This window comes from Leuciscus leuciscus, assembly GCF_965113295.1.
Source record: "Leuciscus leuciscus genome assembly, chromosome: 16".
Taxonomy (NCBI): domain Eukaryota; kingdom Metazoa; phylum Chordata; class Actinopteri; order Cypriniformes; family Leuciscidae; genus Leuciscus; species Leuciscus leuciscus.
This window is the reverse complement of record NC_138740.1, coordinates 13324472-13341469: the sequence shown is the minus strand read 5'-3', so window position 1 is coordinate 13341469 and position 16998 is coordinate 13324472. Positions and strand designations below refer to the sequence as shown.

Here is a 16998-nt window from a genome sequence, read left to right as displayed (position 1 = left end):
CGTTTAAATAAATCGCAGTAATTAACGTTACTTTATAGGCGCATAGCCTGCTTATTATATATATATATTTTCAAATTTAATTTACAATGTTGTTTAAAATTTCATATGTTCCAATTTAGTTTGCTGAAGACAAAATTCAGTTAATAAAAACTAAAGTAAATATCCTATAATTTTCACCAACAACAAAATTGTGGCTCAGTTAGCGCGAGAATTGGATCGATTTAGAGTCAGACCACTTCCTGAATTTACTAATTGGACTCAATTTATTCTCAAACCAGCACACGTTAGTACAACATTTGAGGTGATAATAATTATATTTGTGTCAAATCTATGGTCTTAAGGGGAATTAAGAGGTTATTTTGCGTTACTTCAAATTGTTAGATGGTAAACAGCTTGTTGGAAGATTCGCCGTAACTTAAAAAGAATGCCAACTTTACTTGCCAAGTAAAAAAAAGTAACGATCCTTTAGCAAATAAACACTTCAATTACACTCCAATTATAGGAACAAGACATGTTAACCTCTTCTAGATTCTCTTACATATCCTTGTGTCATGCGCATTGCTTGGCGCATATAAATAATTTTGTGAAGCATGTAGGATAAATGGTGCACATATTTGTTTGTAAACAGAATAAAAATGGGTTACAGCATTTCGTTATGAAGAAACTTGTGCGGCGCATGTCTCGTCTGCGCATGCGCAACCCGCCTCCTGCAACCATCATGGCGCAGCAAGAGCCGAATGGAGATTTTCCATATTTACCTTCAGGGGCGGCCGAGGGTAAGAGATCGGCGACACTCAATCAGAATAAATGGTGTTACTTTCGATGCATTATTTATTAGTAAAACATGACATTTATTCCGAGAATGTACAGTGCCTGAGAGTGGGAGCATGGTAGCCTAGCTCAAGCTCTCAGGACTGCTGCTTTAGTGTCTATAGGCAGAACAGTGTACACAAGGTCGATGTAAGACATAGTCTGATACTTGCAATTAAATGCATAGAAAGTCTATTTTAGGTGTGCATACTTGGCCTTGTAGCTTTTTTGTATGTTTCTTGTATACAACAATGAAATGCCCCTAGTGATTGTTTCTGATGCTGACCTGTCTTTCAGTGAACCGAATGATAAAGGAGAACAGTGACTTGTTCTCCGATTCTCAGTGTAAAGTGTGTAGCGCTGTCTTAATCTCAGAATCCCAGAAACTTGCACATTATCAGGTAAGCTTTCACATTCACATAGACAAAGTTTATATGATCGCAACACGTCCTTTGTTCGTCAGCCAATAGAACACCAAACGTGGTTTTAAGGGCTAAATATTGATTGCAAGTATTTCAGGCTGTGTTCACAATGACATACTAGCATACTACTCGTACTATTTCTGCAGTATGCATACTTTAAAAATGTTTGTATGCATGCAATACTCAGATGACTAACTGAAATTGATGAACTCTTCAGTATATAACAGCACACTGTGCTGACTGCTATCAGAGACAGTGTATAGTAGAGTGCAGGACACTTCAATTATATTTAAAGGGAGAAATTTGTACACCCAATGTGGTGCTTTTAATAAAGAAAGTTCCAAATAAGAGAGTGTAAAACAGAGTATGATACCGTTCATGACAGAATGAGTTGCTGATTTGAAATATATCCTATTATTCAAATGTTTAGTTAAATTATGGGTGTGTTCACACACTTGGCATGTTTGGTTCGATTAAAATGAACCCTGGAGTGATTGCTCATGGTTCATTTGAATAAGTGTGAACGCTGTCATCCAAAATCCAGGGATTCCTGCTGGTGTTTTGACTCATTTACACATTTTATTAGCTCTTCACGAGTTCTCAGCTGGTCAAAATACCATCATATTTATCCCAGCACACAGCATTGTTTTGGATGTTCGGTAAGTTCTGTGGCGAATATAGGCTATGTCATAAAAGCCAACCAATCAGGTTGTGAACGTATCCCAATGCCTTTAGGTTCATTATCTTTAGGTTTGGTGCTAAAAATACCAATGTGAATGCTAAGCGGACCAGGACTAAATGTTTTTTTTTGGTTCAGGCCAAACAAACCAAGCGAACCAAACTACTACGATGTGTGAACACACCCTAAATATTTCCCAAGATGGCCGCCGAGTCAGCTGGCTTGCTTTAAAAGGTACTTTTGTGTACAAAATACAAGAAGTGCGCATGACAAGAAGCAAGTGCGCAAGGCTGTCCCAGGTTGGAAAAATGCCAAAGTTTAGTGCCCATAACGCACACTGAATCCACACTCTCTCTAAAACTGCTTCAGAGCAGTATTTGAGTCTTAAGCCCAAAGTATGCTTTGGATGTCTGCATTATAATTTTCATCATCAGGAGGATCTGCCAATGTCTACGCACACTTTCACACACACGCACAATTTTTACTTAACTTGAATTTTTACAAAACTATTTTGTACGTGTGTCCCATCGGGTAATCTAAGTTCTACACACTTGCGGTCTTCACGCCCAACTCTTGGGCCAAATACAGGAAATATGGCATGTAAGTAGACAAGTGGTCAAGTGCAAAGGCTGTATCCCACTATGCAATACGTTCAACATGACATGAAAATCATCTGGTCATTTGATCTGACTGTCAAAGTTTAAGAATTTTTTTTCCCCAAATGTGAATGAAAGATGCTATACATATTTCCAAAAAAATTTGCTGAATAAAGCTTAGAAAATGTTTGAGGTCATGTGTCAACTGTAGTGTACTACTGGATAAAATGTTTATCATTGTATGTACAGTATCATACTACACCCTGTTTCACATACTCGCCTATGAATAGTACTTGAGGATGGTATAGCTTTAGTGGTTAAAGTTCCTGTCCCATGACAGGACTCACTTTCTAAAACATCAGCTAAAGGACAAATTAGGACCTTCTCAATGTTAACCTTCCTGTCTCTTCTTGTAGAGCAAAAAACATGCGAGCAAAGTACGCCGGTACATGAGCCTTCACGGTGATGAGGAGCCTATTGCAAAACGGTCCAAGTCTTCAGATGATGCTGTAAGTCAGATGAGCAACCAGATGTCATGGAGACTTACTGAATATTAGATCACGGATATGTTTGTGTCCTGTATTAATGGGCAGTGTTCTGTTTTGCAGACAAGTAATGTCGACGAAGAGGGCAAATACAAAGCCTGCAATGTGTGCAACATGGCATTCTCTTCCCCGGTCGTGGCACAGTCACATTACCAGGGCAAAGTTCACTCCAAGAACCTTCACTTGAAGACCTACGGTCAGCAGACTCCTGGTAAGAAGACTTGATTATCATTAAATTTAGTACTTGAAATACAGGAATGAACAAACTGAGCTGTACTCTTGTTTTTTATAGTAGATGGTCTTGCTTTGCGATCAGTTCTTTTGCACTGGGTATTTTTGTAATACATAAAACCTAAAAAAAATCCCTCTTGCAACAACATTGCCTCTCTTTTCTGATGACGTGTTTACTGACACTCGGGCGGGACAACCTGTCACTCACATGAGATCGACCAATAGCAAACCACAACAGTTCAATCAATTCCCTATGGACAAACTCTACGTTTTTTCGTTTCACTCTGATATATGTCACAATAAGGAAAAGAAAAGACTTCGGTTTCATGTTGACTTAAAACACACAATGTAGTAGAGCTTCACTCGATTCATAACCCACGTGATCTTATACTTAAATGACAACCATTCGGCTATGTCTATTAAACCTTTAATAAAATCATGATGGAACATTCAACGATTCAACAATCTCCCACAATTCTGAACAGACTACTAAATAAAATAAAAATAGAGGTTCTGATAAAATATTAATTGCTGCAGTTTATTTCAAAATTAATTTGAACAGTATTTTTAAAATGGTTTAAATGAATGATTCAATGACTGACTTCTTCACTTCTTTAGTTTTTCACATGCTAATTGTAGACAATATTCAGTAAATATTACACAGAGCGCTAATATTATATTCCGAACTGGTCATTTCATCTAAAAATCTGACCTGCTGTGTTTTCCCTCATCTTCCAGCATTACCTCAGCCCAAAGCACAGGTGAAGAAGGATGAAGGGCTACCGAAAGGTGTGCAGGGGCCGGCAGAGCGTGACCCCAACCGCTTCTGCTCTATCTGCCAGGCCTCCTTCAACAATCCCCTCATGGCTCAGCAGCACTACAATGGCAAGAAGCATAAAAAACACCTGACTAAACAGAAGCTGATGGAGACCTATGGGCCGTCCATTGTACCAGGTCAGAACATAGAAGGGGGGTCTCACAGCCTTCATGACATCAAACAGGACTTACACTTACATCTCTCATGTAAGGAACTACATCTCAGAATTGTATCCAGTCAGAAAAATAGCATTCATTTTGGTGGCTTTATAGATTTTTAAAAATATTTTATCAATAATTCATATATAAATATGAAGAAAGCTTTAAAAAAAAAAGTACAGGCTTCACATTTTTTGTTTGTTTTTAGAAGTCAAAATTACTTTCAGTGGTAAGCGACTGCATCTCTAGTTGTTTTTAACCTGGAATGTTCCTTTTAACCTTTTATTTTTCAATTAAATTCCTATAAGTCTATATTATTTTTACTTCAAAATATTTTCTGCCACATTGCAAATGCCATAACTGAATAGGTTGCACAAAACAAAAGGAATATTATTGAATACATTTGCATGCACATCAAATTCGGTTTAACATAATAAACAGTGAGTTGAATATATATTTTGAATTTGATATTCCTTCATACATGGTTATTGCAAGTAGTGGTCAACCGATATATTGGCAGGTATTGGCATTTCTTAAATTATAGGCATTGTACCATAAGTTTCTCTTTGGCCCATTGTGTCAGAAGTGGGACTTTAATTTTGAGGATGGGTCAGACTTTTATTTTGACAACGCTGAAAACGGCAGTGCATGATCACACAGTCTTTATTAGTTTGCCGTCACTGTTTAACAGTTCAGTCTAATAAATAGAATAAAAAAATAAGTTTTCTCTGTTCAAGTCAAGTCACCTTTATTTATATAGCGCTTTTTACAATACAGATTGTATCAAAGATACAAAGTTTACATTTTGTTTACAAAGATTAAACAGTTTATAAAAAAGCGTCAGCATTCAACAAACACAAATTTACATCAAATAAATTGGGATGTCCCGAGCCGAGCTCAAGGATCGTTTATTTGTATAAGGATGTATTATTTCCTTTAGCTGATACGCTTCAGATGCACACTGTTCGCCATGATGGTTTTGAATTACTTGAAATATGATTGGAATAACTTAAAAAAAAGAGTTAATTGCAACGTGCAGCGCAAGTCTGTCATATCGGCTATATTACATTATAATGAGAACATTATAAATGTGTGTTTGAGGCATGGCTTTTAATGGTGAGACTTGGTTTTTGTATTCAGGCTGTTAAAAATGATATAAAAATTTGGATTTAGATTTATCAACCAGTATATCCGTTATCGGCTTTCAAATATAAAGAATTATCGGTTATCCGTATCGGCTAAATTTTCATATGGGTGCATCCCTATTAAAAAGTTATTATAATAATATTATAAAAAAAATTATATTATCAAATTAAATGTTAGTAAATTTGTACACAAAACACTTTGTTTGTATGTCCTTCAGAAAAATGTACCTGATAAATATCCAAATGAATCTATCAAATCGAATTCTATTCAGAGTTGAAATTTGTCAATGACTCTTTGTTGTTGTGTTTTTGTCACTAAAATGTGAAACGTCACTTCTCTCAGCCTCCTCACTGAAGGGCTACCCATGTACTGTGTGTAATATTGAGCTGAACTCCGTGGAGCAGTACCAGGCCCACATCAGCGGCTCCAAACACAAGAACCAGTGAGTATCTCATGCTGCTTTCCTGAATACATTTCCTTTTCTTATTGGTCAACAAATAACATATTTCCCCCATTTCCACAGCAACAGACTCAAGAAAGGGCCAAATGCGTTCGCCTGCCCACCCGACAACTACCAGCCCGATTTCCAGTATCCGCCCAACCAGGAGGGTCTGGAGTCCGGGGGGGACTGGAACAGCTTCACTGAAGGCTATGAGTGAGAAGATGCCCTCGACGTTGGTTGCCCTCTGCTCATTTGTGACAAGCTTCCTCTGTTTAGGCACAGGTCAATGTGTGTCTGCACTGTGCATCTCCTAATGCCAGCTATTCACTACGATACATCTCTTCCCGTCCATTGATTCCTTCTGTCACTCTCACACACAGTTGAAGGGACCACAATAAACTTCCACAGCTCCCCCCCCCCCCTCTCCATATCTGAAAGCAACGGAGGCGAAACTTAAGAGTGCTGCTTTTTCTTTTTTTCTCGAGTGTTAGGAGTGTTTATTAGCGTTTATGTATTTTTTTGGTTTACAAAAATTAATTTCCATGTTCTCCACACACAGATGCAGGTCCTGAAGGTGGTTTCGGGAGATGTTTTGTCTATATGATCGATACTCTTATTTGTTGCTTTTTATCTTAAAACGCTCAAGCTCCACGTTTTGTGTTGAATGAATGTCTTTGGAGTTCAAAGGGGTCGGATTTGATAGTGCGCAACATTTGGAAAGTTTGCTTTTCTTGGGAGCTTAGAGTGCTTTATTTCTTAAGTTCTGATTTTCTACAGCAATTTTGGAGAAATCTATGTATTTTTAAGCAATTTTAGTCATTTCTGTTTAGGCTGGGCAGTAGATGTCTTTCATTTCTCATGGCTCCTTTCCATTTCCATGTAAACGTGAATCTTTAAGTAGGAAGTATGTTGTAATTTCATATACTTAGAGATTTAAGCTAAAGCTTCAGTTCTCACATCCAAACTGAATTTGTCCTAGTGATTAAAATTGTCCAATCATAAAAAAATTAGTCCCGCTCCATAAGGGTGATTTATTTTAGTTTCCATTTAGGCACAAACGCATAAGTTCATCTTGACATTGTCACAACATAGACTCTTGCAGTATATTCTGGTGTGTTACTCTTTTTACAAAGTCAATCTAGTAAGAAATTGATTAGTTTCAAACGTGCTTGTAAGATGAAAGCCTCTGTTAGGGTATAATGTGAAAACGCTCTCGAATTTCAAATAGGGAAACATAAATGTAACAAGTTTTCGATGACTGTTGAGCATATGTGTAATGTATGGCTTGCATTGTTTATTTTTGCAATGTACATTACATTGCAAATTGTCCTTGGCATAAGAGACTGATGCCAATGCTAAGACGTCAAATCAGCAATAGTTCAATTAGTGTTTAGCACCTCCATATTAAACAAACGCTTCTGTTTAAGAGTCCGTTTATTCGGGGGAATTGTATATGAAGTTACTGTGAAAGGTTGAAACGCTACTTTGTCATTAAAGAACCGAATGTGAGAGACCATTAATGTTTTCTCAGACTGAAAGAGCCTAGTTTTTACTCTTTTAAGCTTGGTATGTTAGATGTATGTTTGATGGGCTTTGAATTCATACAGACTCGTCATAATCCGTTATGCTATTGAACACGATAGCAGTCAGCAGAAGAACTACTGTAAGCGAGTATAGACAGTGTTATGTTATACTGACGAATGTTTTTGCAATCTTGAAGGCTTCTACGCTGCACAACAGCAATTACGTGAATGCATAGGGCCTTCAAACTTGGTAGCATTTATGTATTTGATGTCATTTTGCTTTTATTGGTCAATTTTCTTTTCAACAGACATTGTGAGCCTAAAAAAAATGTATGTTACTTTTCATCCAGTAAAATGTTTTGAGAACTCCTGTATTTCAGACATGTTTTAATGAGCATAGCCTACCTGAAATTGCTCTATCTACCGGTTTTTCAATGTGTTATTTCTCATAAATGTGCATAGAACGGTAAACCAGCGTGTTTATGATTACGATAACAAATGAATATAAATACCAGTTTGTAGCATAACGGACTGTTTTTGTACAGCTAAAATAACTGGAAGCGGCCGACACCGAAAGCCTTGCAAATTTAAGTTAGAAATGGCTCTTACATTTAAAATAAGGTGGATACTTAAAAAGAGCCATATTAAAAATAAAATAAAGTCCTCCTATAATTAAGTTTGCCGGTTTTCATTTGTTCTTTATGGAAACTTGTTTCCACCATAGAATAAAAAATAAAAAAAGTAATGGCTTTTTATCTCGCAATTCTGATATGATATAATATATGATATAAACTCGCAATTGTGCGTCAAAAAGTCAGAATTGCTAGATAAAAAGTAGCAATTATCTCTTAAATAGTTTTATTTCGTGGCAGAAACAAGCTTCCATAAGTCTTTGACCTTTCGAATTAAAGCTTCCGTAAGCAATGCTCCCAATGCCCTCCAGAGACACTGAAGAATCAGATTCAGTTTTTTTCTGTTTTTGCTACTGTACCGTTAAGACGTCTATATGCAGTGTTGGGGAAAGTTACTTTTAAAAGTAATGCATTACAATATTGAGTTACTCCCTAATGTTAGGCCCTTACACACCAAAAGTGAAATGAAAAAGCCTCAGGCTGAAGGAAATGTAAATTTAGGCCTGTACAGTAGAGGGCGCCGCATCAAACAAACCTCTGTGCTGCCATTCTGTATTGAAGAAGAATGGGATGTTAAAAAAAACAAAAAACAAAACAAATGTGATGGTTATCTAAAGTCATTTTTGCTTGGTGGAATTGGATCATTGAAGGTCAGCAGCAAAGACATTGGTTCACACGAAAATGAAAATTCTGTCATCATTTACTCACCCTCAAGTTGTTACAAACCTGTATGATTATTATTATTTTTTGATAAACACGTTATAAGATATTTTGAAGAATGTTATTAGCCATTGACCTCCAAGGTATTTTTTTCCTACTATGGAAGTAAATGGCTACCGTCAACTGCCTGGCTACCAACATATATTTTGTGCTCAACAGAAGACTGAAACTCATACAGGTTTGGAACAACTTGAGGATAAGTAAATGATGACACAATTTTCATTTTTGGGTGAACGAGAGATTTCAGTCAATAAATGGGAAAGAAAAAGTAACTTGTGTTACTTATTTGAATAAGTAACTTAGATATTGTTTAAAAGTAATGTTTTTCTTTACTAGTTACTTTTTAAAAAAGTAATCTGATTACATAACTCAAGTTACTTGTAATGTGTTACCCACAACACTGTCTATATGTATGTCAACACTGTCCTCTGTTATGATGGCCAAATCGCTGAATATGGAATTCTAGACATTTTAGTGTAAATGGTTTTATGTGCGTTCGGTTGTAACTTGTGAATTACCCGGGTTCTTTTTCCCCCCAATGTAATTTTACTTTTCTATAGAGGCGAGTTGGGCCCTGTCCTAAATGGAATCTAAAACCCTTGCATTCTTCCTCCAATCGGCTGCTTCAGTGCGGGCGCGGTAACCGTACACATCACAGGGCGCATATCACAAAGGGGGGCGCTCGCGAGCACCCTTCTGAAACCTAAAATGACAAACGGGACACCTTCATGAATCTGTCTTATCTTGAATCACTACAGTACACATATAATAAGTGTTTATATTCTGACTATTTTAGACTGGTTCGGGTCGTACCACTGCGGAGTAGCCCAGTACCTGCGTGACTCGTCACAGATATAAACAGAGAGAAGTAGCTCCGGCTACAGTGTTCTTCAGCAAGACGCATGCAGTTCTGCTTATTAACCACTAGAGCAGCGAAAGTTACGGACTGCAGCTTTAATGTCCCGCCGAAATGTAATGTATTATTTAACAAAAATCCCAACGTTGGCCTTTAGTTCATGGCTACGGGATGTGCTCGTTCGTGTGAATCTGTCAGTGCCGCAGTTCACTCCATCTCGCCCAGAAAAAGCATACAAGTTGTGAGAAGTCAAGATGAGCAAAAACGTGACACGAAGTGTGGAACAATTTGGGACAGGGCCTTGGACTTCAGGTGGGAAGTTAAATGTCTGTTCTGTGGTCCCTGTGTAAAAGATGACACAATTTTGTCAAAGTGAAAAAAAATCAGTTGCAACTTTTTTCAAATTTTTTTTACTTGCACTGAAAAGTTTTATTCGAATTCTTCCGATTCTGGGCACATGAGTTCCTAAACATGATGAATGATGGGATAGGCCTTTGCTTTTACTCAAATACCGCTACGAAGTGGTATTAAAGAGAGTGTGAGAATTTAGTGTGTGTTAAGGGCACTAAACTTTATGCTTTATATATGTCATCCCCCCCCCCAAAAAAGCATACATGTTCAGACCTTGTCCTCTAGATGGCGTACTTTACACACTTGTCTTTACCTTTTCTTTATCACTTTTGGTGCAAGATGGATTTTGGGCCAATACATGGCTAATATATCTTCTCTGAAATGCATTTGTGGTAATGTAAACTTCTCCAAAATCTAATCAGTTTTATTGCTCATGGTGCTGACAGAACCATTCACCATCTGTAAATCATCAAGGATGAGTTGTTAGCATTAGAAACAGATTATCGCTGTCATTGTGGCTTATTGTCAATAAACTTTTGTCTTTGCTATACAACATAGATAATAAATCAACTCTAATAATGAATAACAAACAAACAACAGTTAGTTAAACGTTCACAGTTGCTACACATAAAAAAAAAAACTATTTTCTTAAAACAAAATTGTGAGTAAACTTCCGTTTTTACATGAGACTACTAAATAATTTTTGCAGCATAAATGGAAACTAAACAGTGGATTTTTAGTTCCCAGCATGCTTTGCATAGGGCTGGATCAGGAGATTAAATGTCAAAATTAAAGTTTGAATAAGACCTGTTTGTTCATGTTCAGTTAGGCTATGACATTTAAAGCTGCAGTCAGTAGTTTTTCCTCTTTGTCGCCATCTCTGTTTGAAATCTGCAATTGCAGTTATTCGCGGAATTATCAACTTTACGTGCGTTGTGCCTCGGCATGGCACAGAGCGGATGAATCCAATGTTTTGAGGAGAATGTATGGCTGTCAGTCACCGCGCCGGTGTGGATACTGTCATTCACTATCATAGATTCTACTTTTTGGAAGTATAACCAACATAAGAATTTTCACCGGAAAATGTCATCTGAACAAGTAAGTAACATCTACTTTTGTTCTGACCAACTAAGGGGAAAAAAGCATTGCCGTAATTGTCACGTCAAACCGTGCAAATTATACTTTGTTCTCAAATTGTTAATGTTAACAACATCAGCATTGCGTGACTACAAATTTGAATGCCCTTCCGATATTTATCCTGGTTTTCGCATGGGCCGGTTGCAGCCTTTTATTTTTCTGCAGCCACTCCGAAGTCCGAAGTCTTTTGCATTTTACAACAGGTCAATCTCCAGTTGTCACTGGTGACTGTCGTTTGAACCTTTCTGGATCCGCAATCAAAACTGATAAAGTTTAATTATATCAAGTGCTGTGAGAAAAGGCTATAAATCTCCACCACCAACATCCTCACACAGCCTACTAGCCGGGACACCTTCTTTATGTGTACAGATGTGACGTAATGACGCAAAGACATGATCGAATTTCCCGCGGAAATCCACCAGTACCACTGGAATTAAAAACATTATTACAAGCTTACCGTTTTGAATTGAGCTAAAGCAAGCAGATAGTATTGAACACTGGCTGCATGGTTACTTGCTCAATTTGATTTGGGATCATTTTTAACCCAAAAAAGTTACGGACTGCAGCTTTAAAAGAGTTTCTGTTATATTGATTGTTTTTACTGTTGCCATTGTGTTGAAGAGGAGAGCTTGTGCTTAGGTGTTGTGTAAGTTTATAGTGTTACTGTTAGGCTATATTATATTATTGCTATACCCAATAATCAATAATCAATAGCTGTAATAATGTTAGTAGTGACAAACAACTTATTTGTCCTTTGCAAATGTTTGTTAGGTTCAGGTTCAGGTTTATTGATTTAGCCCATTTCATACACAGAACGGTAACCCAATGTGCTTTACATCATCATAACAATAAAAATATCATTAAAACAAGTTAAAATAAAATACAAGTTCAGTCAGTCAGTAAATCAAACACAAAACATCAAATACAAACCCCCCCGATTAGTAAAAGGCATCAGAGAAAAGTTTAGTTTTTAGTCTAGATTTAAAAATAGAGAGGTCTTAATATCCATTGGAAGAAGGTTCCAAAGACGAGCCGCAAAACAGCTGAAAGCTGCCTCTCCTTGCTTAGTACGAGCACTGGATTGTACCAGTTGAAGTTTTCCTGCTGATCTAAGTGATCTTATAGGGCTATAAGTTTCAAACATTTCTGTTATATAGAGAGGTCCTTGGCCATTTAATGATTTAAAAAGAAGAAAAAGGACTTTAAAATCAATTCTATAAATCACTGGTAACCAGTGTAGAGATTTTAAAATAGGAGTAATATGTTCTCTTCTTTTGGTTCTGGTCAATAGCCTTGCTGCTGCATTTTGAATTATTTGAAGAGGTTTTATTGTTTTTTTAGGAAGCCCAGTGAAGAGACCATTGCAGTAATCAACCCTGCTGGTAATAAAAGCATGAATAAGCTTTTCTAAATCCACTGTTAGTATGAAGTTTTTAACCTTTGCGATGTTTTTTAAATGAAAAAAACCCGATTTTGTAACTGCCTTCATGTGGCTTTTGAAGCTTAGGTCGCTATCAATAATTACCCCTAGGTTCTTAACGGTTTCTGCTACCTCAAAACCTTTTGATTCCAGTAGTGTGGCAGTCTTTAATCTCTGATCTTTTCTCCCGAAGATGATTACTTCAGTTTTATCTGTGTTTAATTTAAGAAGGTTTTTAGACATCCAGTTTTGAACTTGATTGAGATAATGATAAAGAGATTCAAGAGGAGCGAAGTCGTTGGGCGACAAGGATAAGTATAACTGTGTATCATCTGCGTAACTATGGTAACTAATGGAATTGTTTTTCATAATTTGGCCAAGCGGAAGCATGTATAAATTGAACAAAAGAGGGCCAAGGATTGAACCCTGAGGGACACCACATGTTAGGGGCAAAGGGGCTGAGGCATGTTGACCAATAGACACATAAAAACTCCTGTGCTCTAAATAAGACTTTAGCCAGCAGATGATTGAGCCAGAAAGACCCACACAGCATTCAAGTCTTTCTATTAGTATGCTGTGGTCCACGGTGTCAAACGCCGCACTGAGGTCCAACAACATAAGAACAGTGGTTTGTCCAGCATCATTATTTAGCCGGATGTCGTTGACTATTTTAACCAGGGCTGTTTCAGTACTATGGTATTCTCTAAAACCTAACTGGTAAAGATCGAAACAGGAAGTTGAGGTCAGAAAAGCAGAGACTTGATTAAAAACTATTTTTTCCATTATTTTGCCGATGAAATTAGATATGGGTCTGTAGTTGTTAAGGACAGACCCATCCAAGTTGTTCTTTTAGCCACAGAAAAGCTAACATGTAATAACACAAGAGTTCATAACTCTCTCTGTGTAATAAACCTACAGACTACAAATTGTTACCTCAATTTCGAGTAGATTCTAGGTTTGATTTTACAGTGACAGCACTATTTCCAGTTCCTGTATCCCTCATGTGCTGTAAAAAATCAATGCGGCGAGATTTTGCCAGGTATTTCCATTTATAAAAAGGCAATGGGGAGGAGGCTTGACTATTTTCATTGATAAGATCTATTTACTCGAAGGGGGAGGTATCTGGTGCCTTTCCATTCACTGAAAGAGAGGAGTACTGCCCCTCCAGCAAGGCGCCACAGTGTATAAACAACTTAGTTGTATGTACTATACCAGCATGCTGAAACATAGACTCCCCTGTGTGAGCAGAACAAACCCCACCCACCATCATTTAAAGCTTGCATGTATATTCATCGAAGAGATATTAGCACCGTGTTAGGTTTAGCTCTCCAGTGAATTGCTGTTATTTACAGGCATGACAGATTAATCTCTCCAAATTTGCCCCGACAAAGACGTTTTGAATTACCTGGACCTCAGTGCTGTGAAAAGAGGATTGTGTCGAGCTGGATGTAGCGCAACATGCTGTAACTTCAGTGGTTATAGTCTGTAGTTTCATAGTTCGACCCCTACATTTCATCCGAAATGAGGCCCGGGGAGCTTTGGGTCATGTTGAGTGTAACTTGATGAATGAGTGCTGGACTTTGGCAGACCCATTCAAGTTTACACTCGCGTTTCTAAACATGCCCTTGTGTATTGAATGGCCACATGGACACTTGTTTGAACCGAGTGCTGTTTGCTGAACCCCTCTTCGGGATGTGTAGTCATCCTTTATTCGCTGTTTGCACGCTTTGCATGGAAAAGACCTCAAGCAAACTGTCAAAATGCTTTTTTATTTAAATTTTATAGTTTTCCTAAGGCAAGACACCACAGGTGAACAGGGGGAAAATGTTAACAACAATCATAGTACATTAAAACAACTGGTTTGGAAAAGCAAAGTTTTCTGAAATAACTGATTTCCAGAAAAGAAATCTATTATTAGAAAATGATACGAGATTCAACTCATTATTTTAAGTTGAAACGACTTACACAGCCAATTTGATTGTAGGCTACTTTAAAATTTAAGGCAGCAAGTTTAGTTTTTTAGTTTTTTACATAAGGGATATTTGATCTCTTTTTATCACTCCATAAATCAGAAAATACTTTCAACAGTGTAATACTGTATTAGGAATAAAATGTTATTGTGAATGATTTTTGAAAAAACTTCAGATTATAGATATAGGAATAAAACTGGGAAGCTGGAAGAATTTCTGGCTCAGTGAAGGAGAAAAAAACTCATTTTGAGGAAACAACTTTTAAAGATATGTATTATCATTGAAATCTACAGATGCAAATAGATAAAGTGTAATATAATAAACACTTTAATGTGTATTTTGGGTGTGGTTTTTTTCACTAGTCTGAAATAAGATAAGTTATGGAAGGTCAAAAATGGTTTTGCCTGCATGTCTTGCCTTAATAATAATAATAATAATAATAATATATTTATTGTCTACTTATTTATGCTACTTTCCAAAAAGTCTATGGACCTCTTTTATGGTACTTTTGTGGGTTTTTTTGTCCTTTTGAAAGTCCCTGGTCGCTTGGAAAATTTGTTTGTGTCCCACAGGATTGTTTATGCTTTGAATAACACGAGGATGTTATTCTCACGTCATTCTCATTATGTTTTTCTTTTTCTTTTTGATTGAACTGTCCATTTCAGAATATTATGATTTTTCATAAACCTCATTGAGTCAATCACGCTTTAGAGTGTTATTATTTAGAATATTTGAACTGATGGTACAGTGTGTGTGTGTTTGGGTGTGTGGACAGTCAGGATGCAGGAAACAGGGGTTGGGGGTTTGCTCATGGGTGAAGAGAGAAAGTGTTGTTGAGGGGCATGTGGGCGGCAGGAGGCTGTATTCTCTGTTTTGCCTGTCACAGTTTCAGGGGGTTATTGTCTAGGATGGAGACATCCGGAGGTCAATGCCTCAAACCCTGTGTGAGGAAGGGAACAAAACAGCCCTGTATAAGAACAGACCAAATGGGGATCACAGGTGGCAGGAATGGACTACATCTATATGGAAATGAGCTCACTGTTCTCAGCGTCCCACTGCAGCCGCTGCTAATTTGCTTATTTTCACATGGAAGAAGAGTATAGGGTGGATCTCACGAAAACTGAGAATGTCCCGGTCAAAATATTAATTAAATACATAAATACGGTTATTTAGGACAATTGGGATCATGGGAGGATGTTTTTTTAGTTTTTGTTTTTTGACATTATTTTCATGCCAATTAAGCACAGTTTAAGCACATTTTCTTGCTGTAATATGTCCAGATGTTTTTTTGTTTTGTTTTTTTTTCTCCGAAGACTCCTATTATGTGTTAGTACTTTACATTTAAATTGCATTAAGGAAATTACATCTAAATTAACAAAATGGTACTTAATGTTTAGAGTAAAATATTACTTGGACTTGAAAGAACAAAAAGGAAAAAGAGTAAAAAATGTCAAGACCGACTTTAAAATAATGCGTTACAATATTGCATTACTCCCTAAAAAGTAACTAATTGTGTTACTTTTTATGGAAAGTAATCTTGCGTTACTTTTTTTTTTTCACCTGGGCTGGGCTTGCTTGAATTTAAAAAAAGTCCTATTTTTGGCAAATGTAAATTTGGCCCTTTCACACCAAAAGTGAAATAAATAATCAGTCAGACTGAAGGAAATGCAATGTCACGCCTGTACAGAAGAGGACGCCACTCAAACAAACCTCTCTGCTGCCATTCTGGATTGAAGAAGAAAAATCAACAAACTTTTGAAATAAAAACAAAAAGATTTAACACAAATGTGATTTTTATAGTCATTTTTGCTTATTAGTATAGTTGATCATTAGTATAGTTGGATCAAGGTCAGCAGCAAAGACATTGGTTAATAAAGTGAGATTAAATGCATTAAGTATATTTGTGTAATTTAACATTTAATTACCGGTATTGCAGGTTTGCATAATATTCAGAGTTTGCATTTCACTGTTTTTATTCATTTAGAGGAATATCTGTTTTTGTTCTAGAGCTACAATAACCAAAAGTTACCAAAACAATCTAAAGTAATTAGTTACTTTACTAGTTACTTGAAAATAAGCCACGTTTCTTGTAATGCATCACCCCCAACACTGGTCAAGACCATGACTAATTATTAGAAATTCTCATTTAATATTTTAATAAATAATGGATAAATATAATATGACTTTTTTTTAGCAAAATAAAATGGACAAATGAAGTAATATCCTCACTTTTCAACAAGAACCTCTTTCAGAGACCCATTAGAAATGAAACAAGCACTGCTGTTGGCTCACCCTGGTTGAGTAAAAGCTTAGTTTTAGCCACAGAACGGGCTGAGCCGTTCTCCTGAGATTTTGCAATAATTTTCAAGTGTTTATCCTTCAGAAACAAACAGCGCATGAGATACATGTTTGATTTCAGCTCAAACTTATTATGTAAAAAAAAAAACATAATTTCCCGAGAGCCGTGGTTCCAGGAATTAACACCACCAGACGTCCATGGGCAGTTACAAAAAGGCTGTTTCATTACGTCAAATCGGATGTTT

The 16998-nt window shown here is 36.8% G+C and overlaps 1 protein-coding gene across 3 annotated transcripts; it reads left to right on the top strand.

Moving 5' to 3' along the window:
* Positions 1–569: 569 nt before the first annotated feature.
* Positions 570–7735, top strand: znf346 (zinc finger protein 346; the record flags this gene model as incomplete). Of its 3 annotated transcripts, none has more annotated exons than XM_082140175.1 (7): positions 628–776; positions 1108–1211; positions 2924–3016; positions 3116–3263; positions 4022–4237; positions 5747–5846; positions 5928–7735. In XM_082140175.1, the coding sequence occupies exons 1-7, from the start codon at positions 656–658 to the stop codon at positions 6061–6063; spliced, it is 918 nt and encodes a 305-aa protein (XP_081996301.1). In that variant the 5' UTR covers positions 628–655. The 3 variants fall into 3 exon arrangements, with proteins under 3 accessions (XP_081996302.1, XP_081996301.1, XP_081996300.1); XM_082140174.1 differs by having other exon boundaries at positions 647–776; positions 4022–4306; XM_082140176.1 differs by lacking the exon at positions 5928–7735 and having other exon boundaries at positions 570–776; positions 4022–4306; positions 5747–5850.
* Between the last annotated feature and the right edge of the window lie 9263 nt (positions 7736–16998).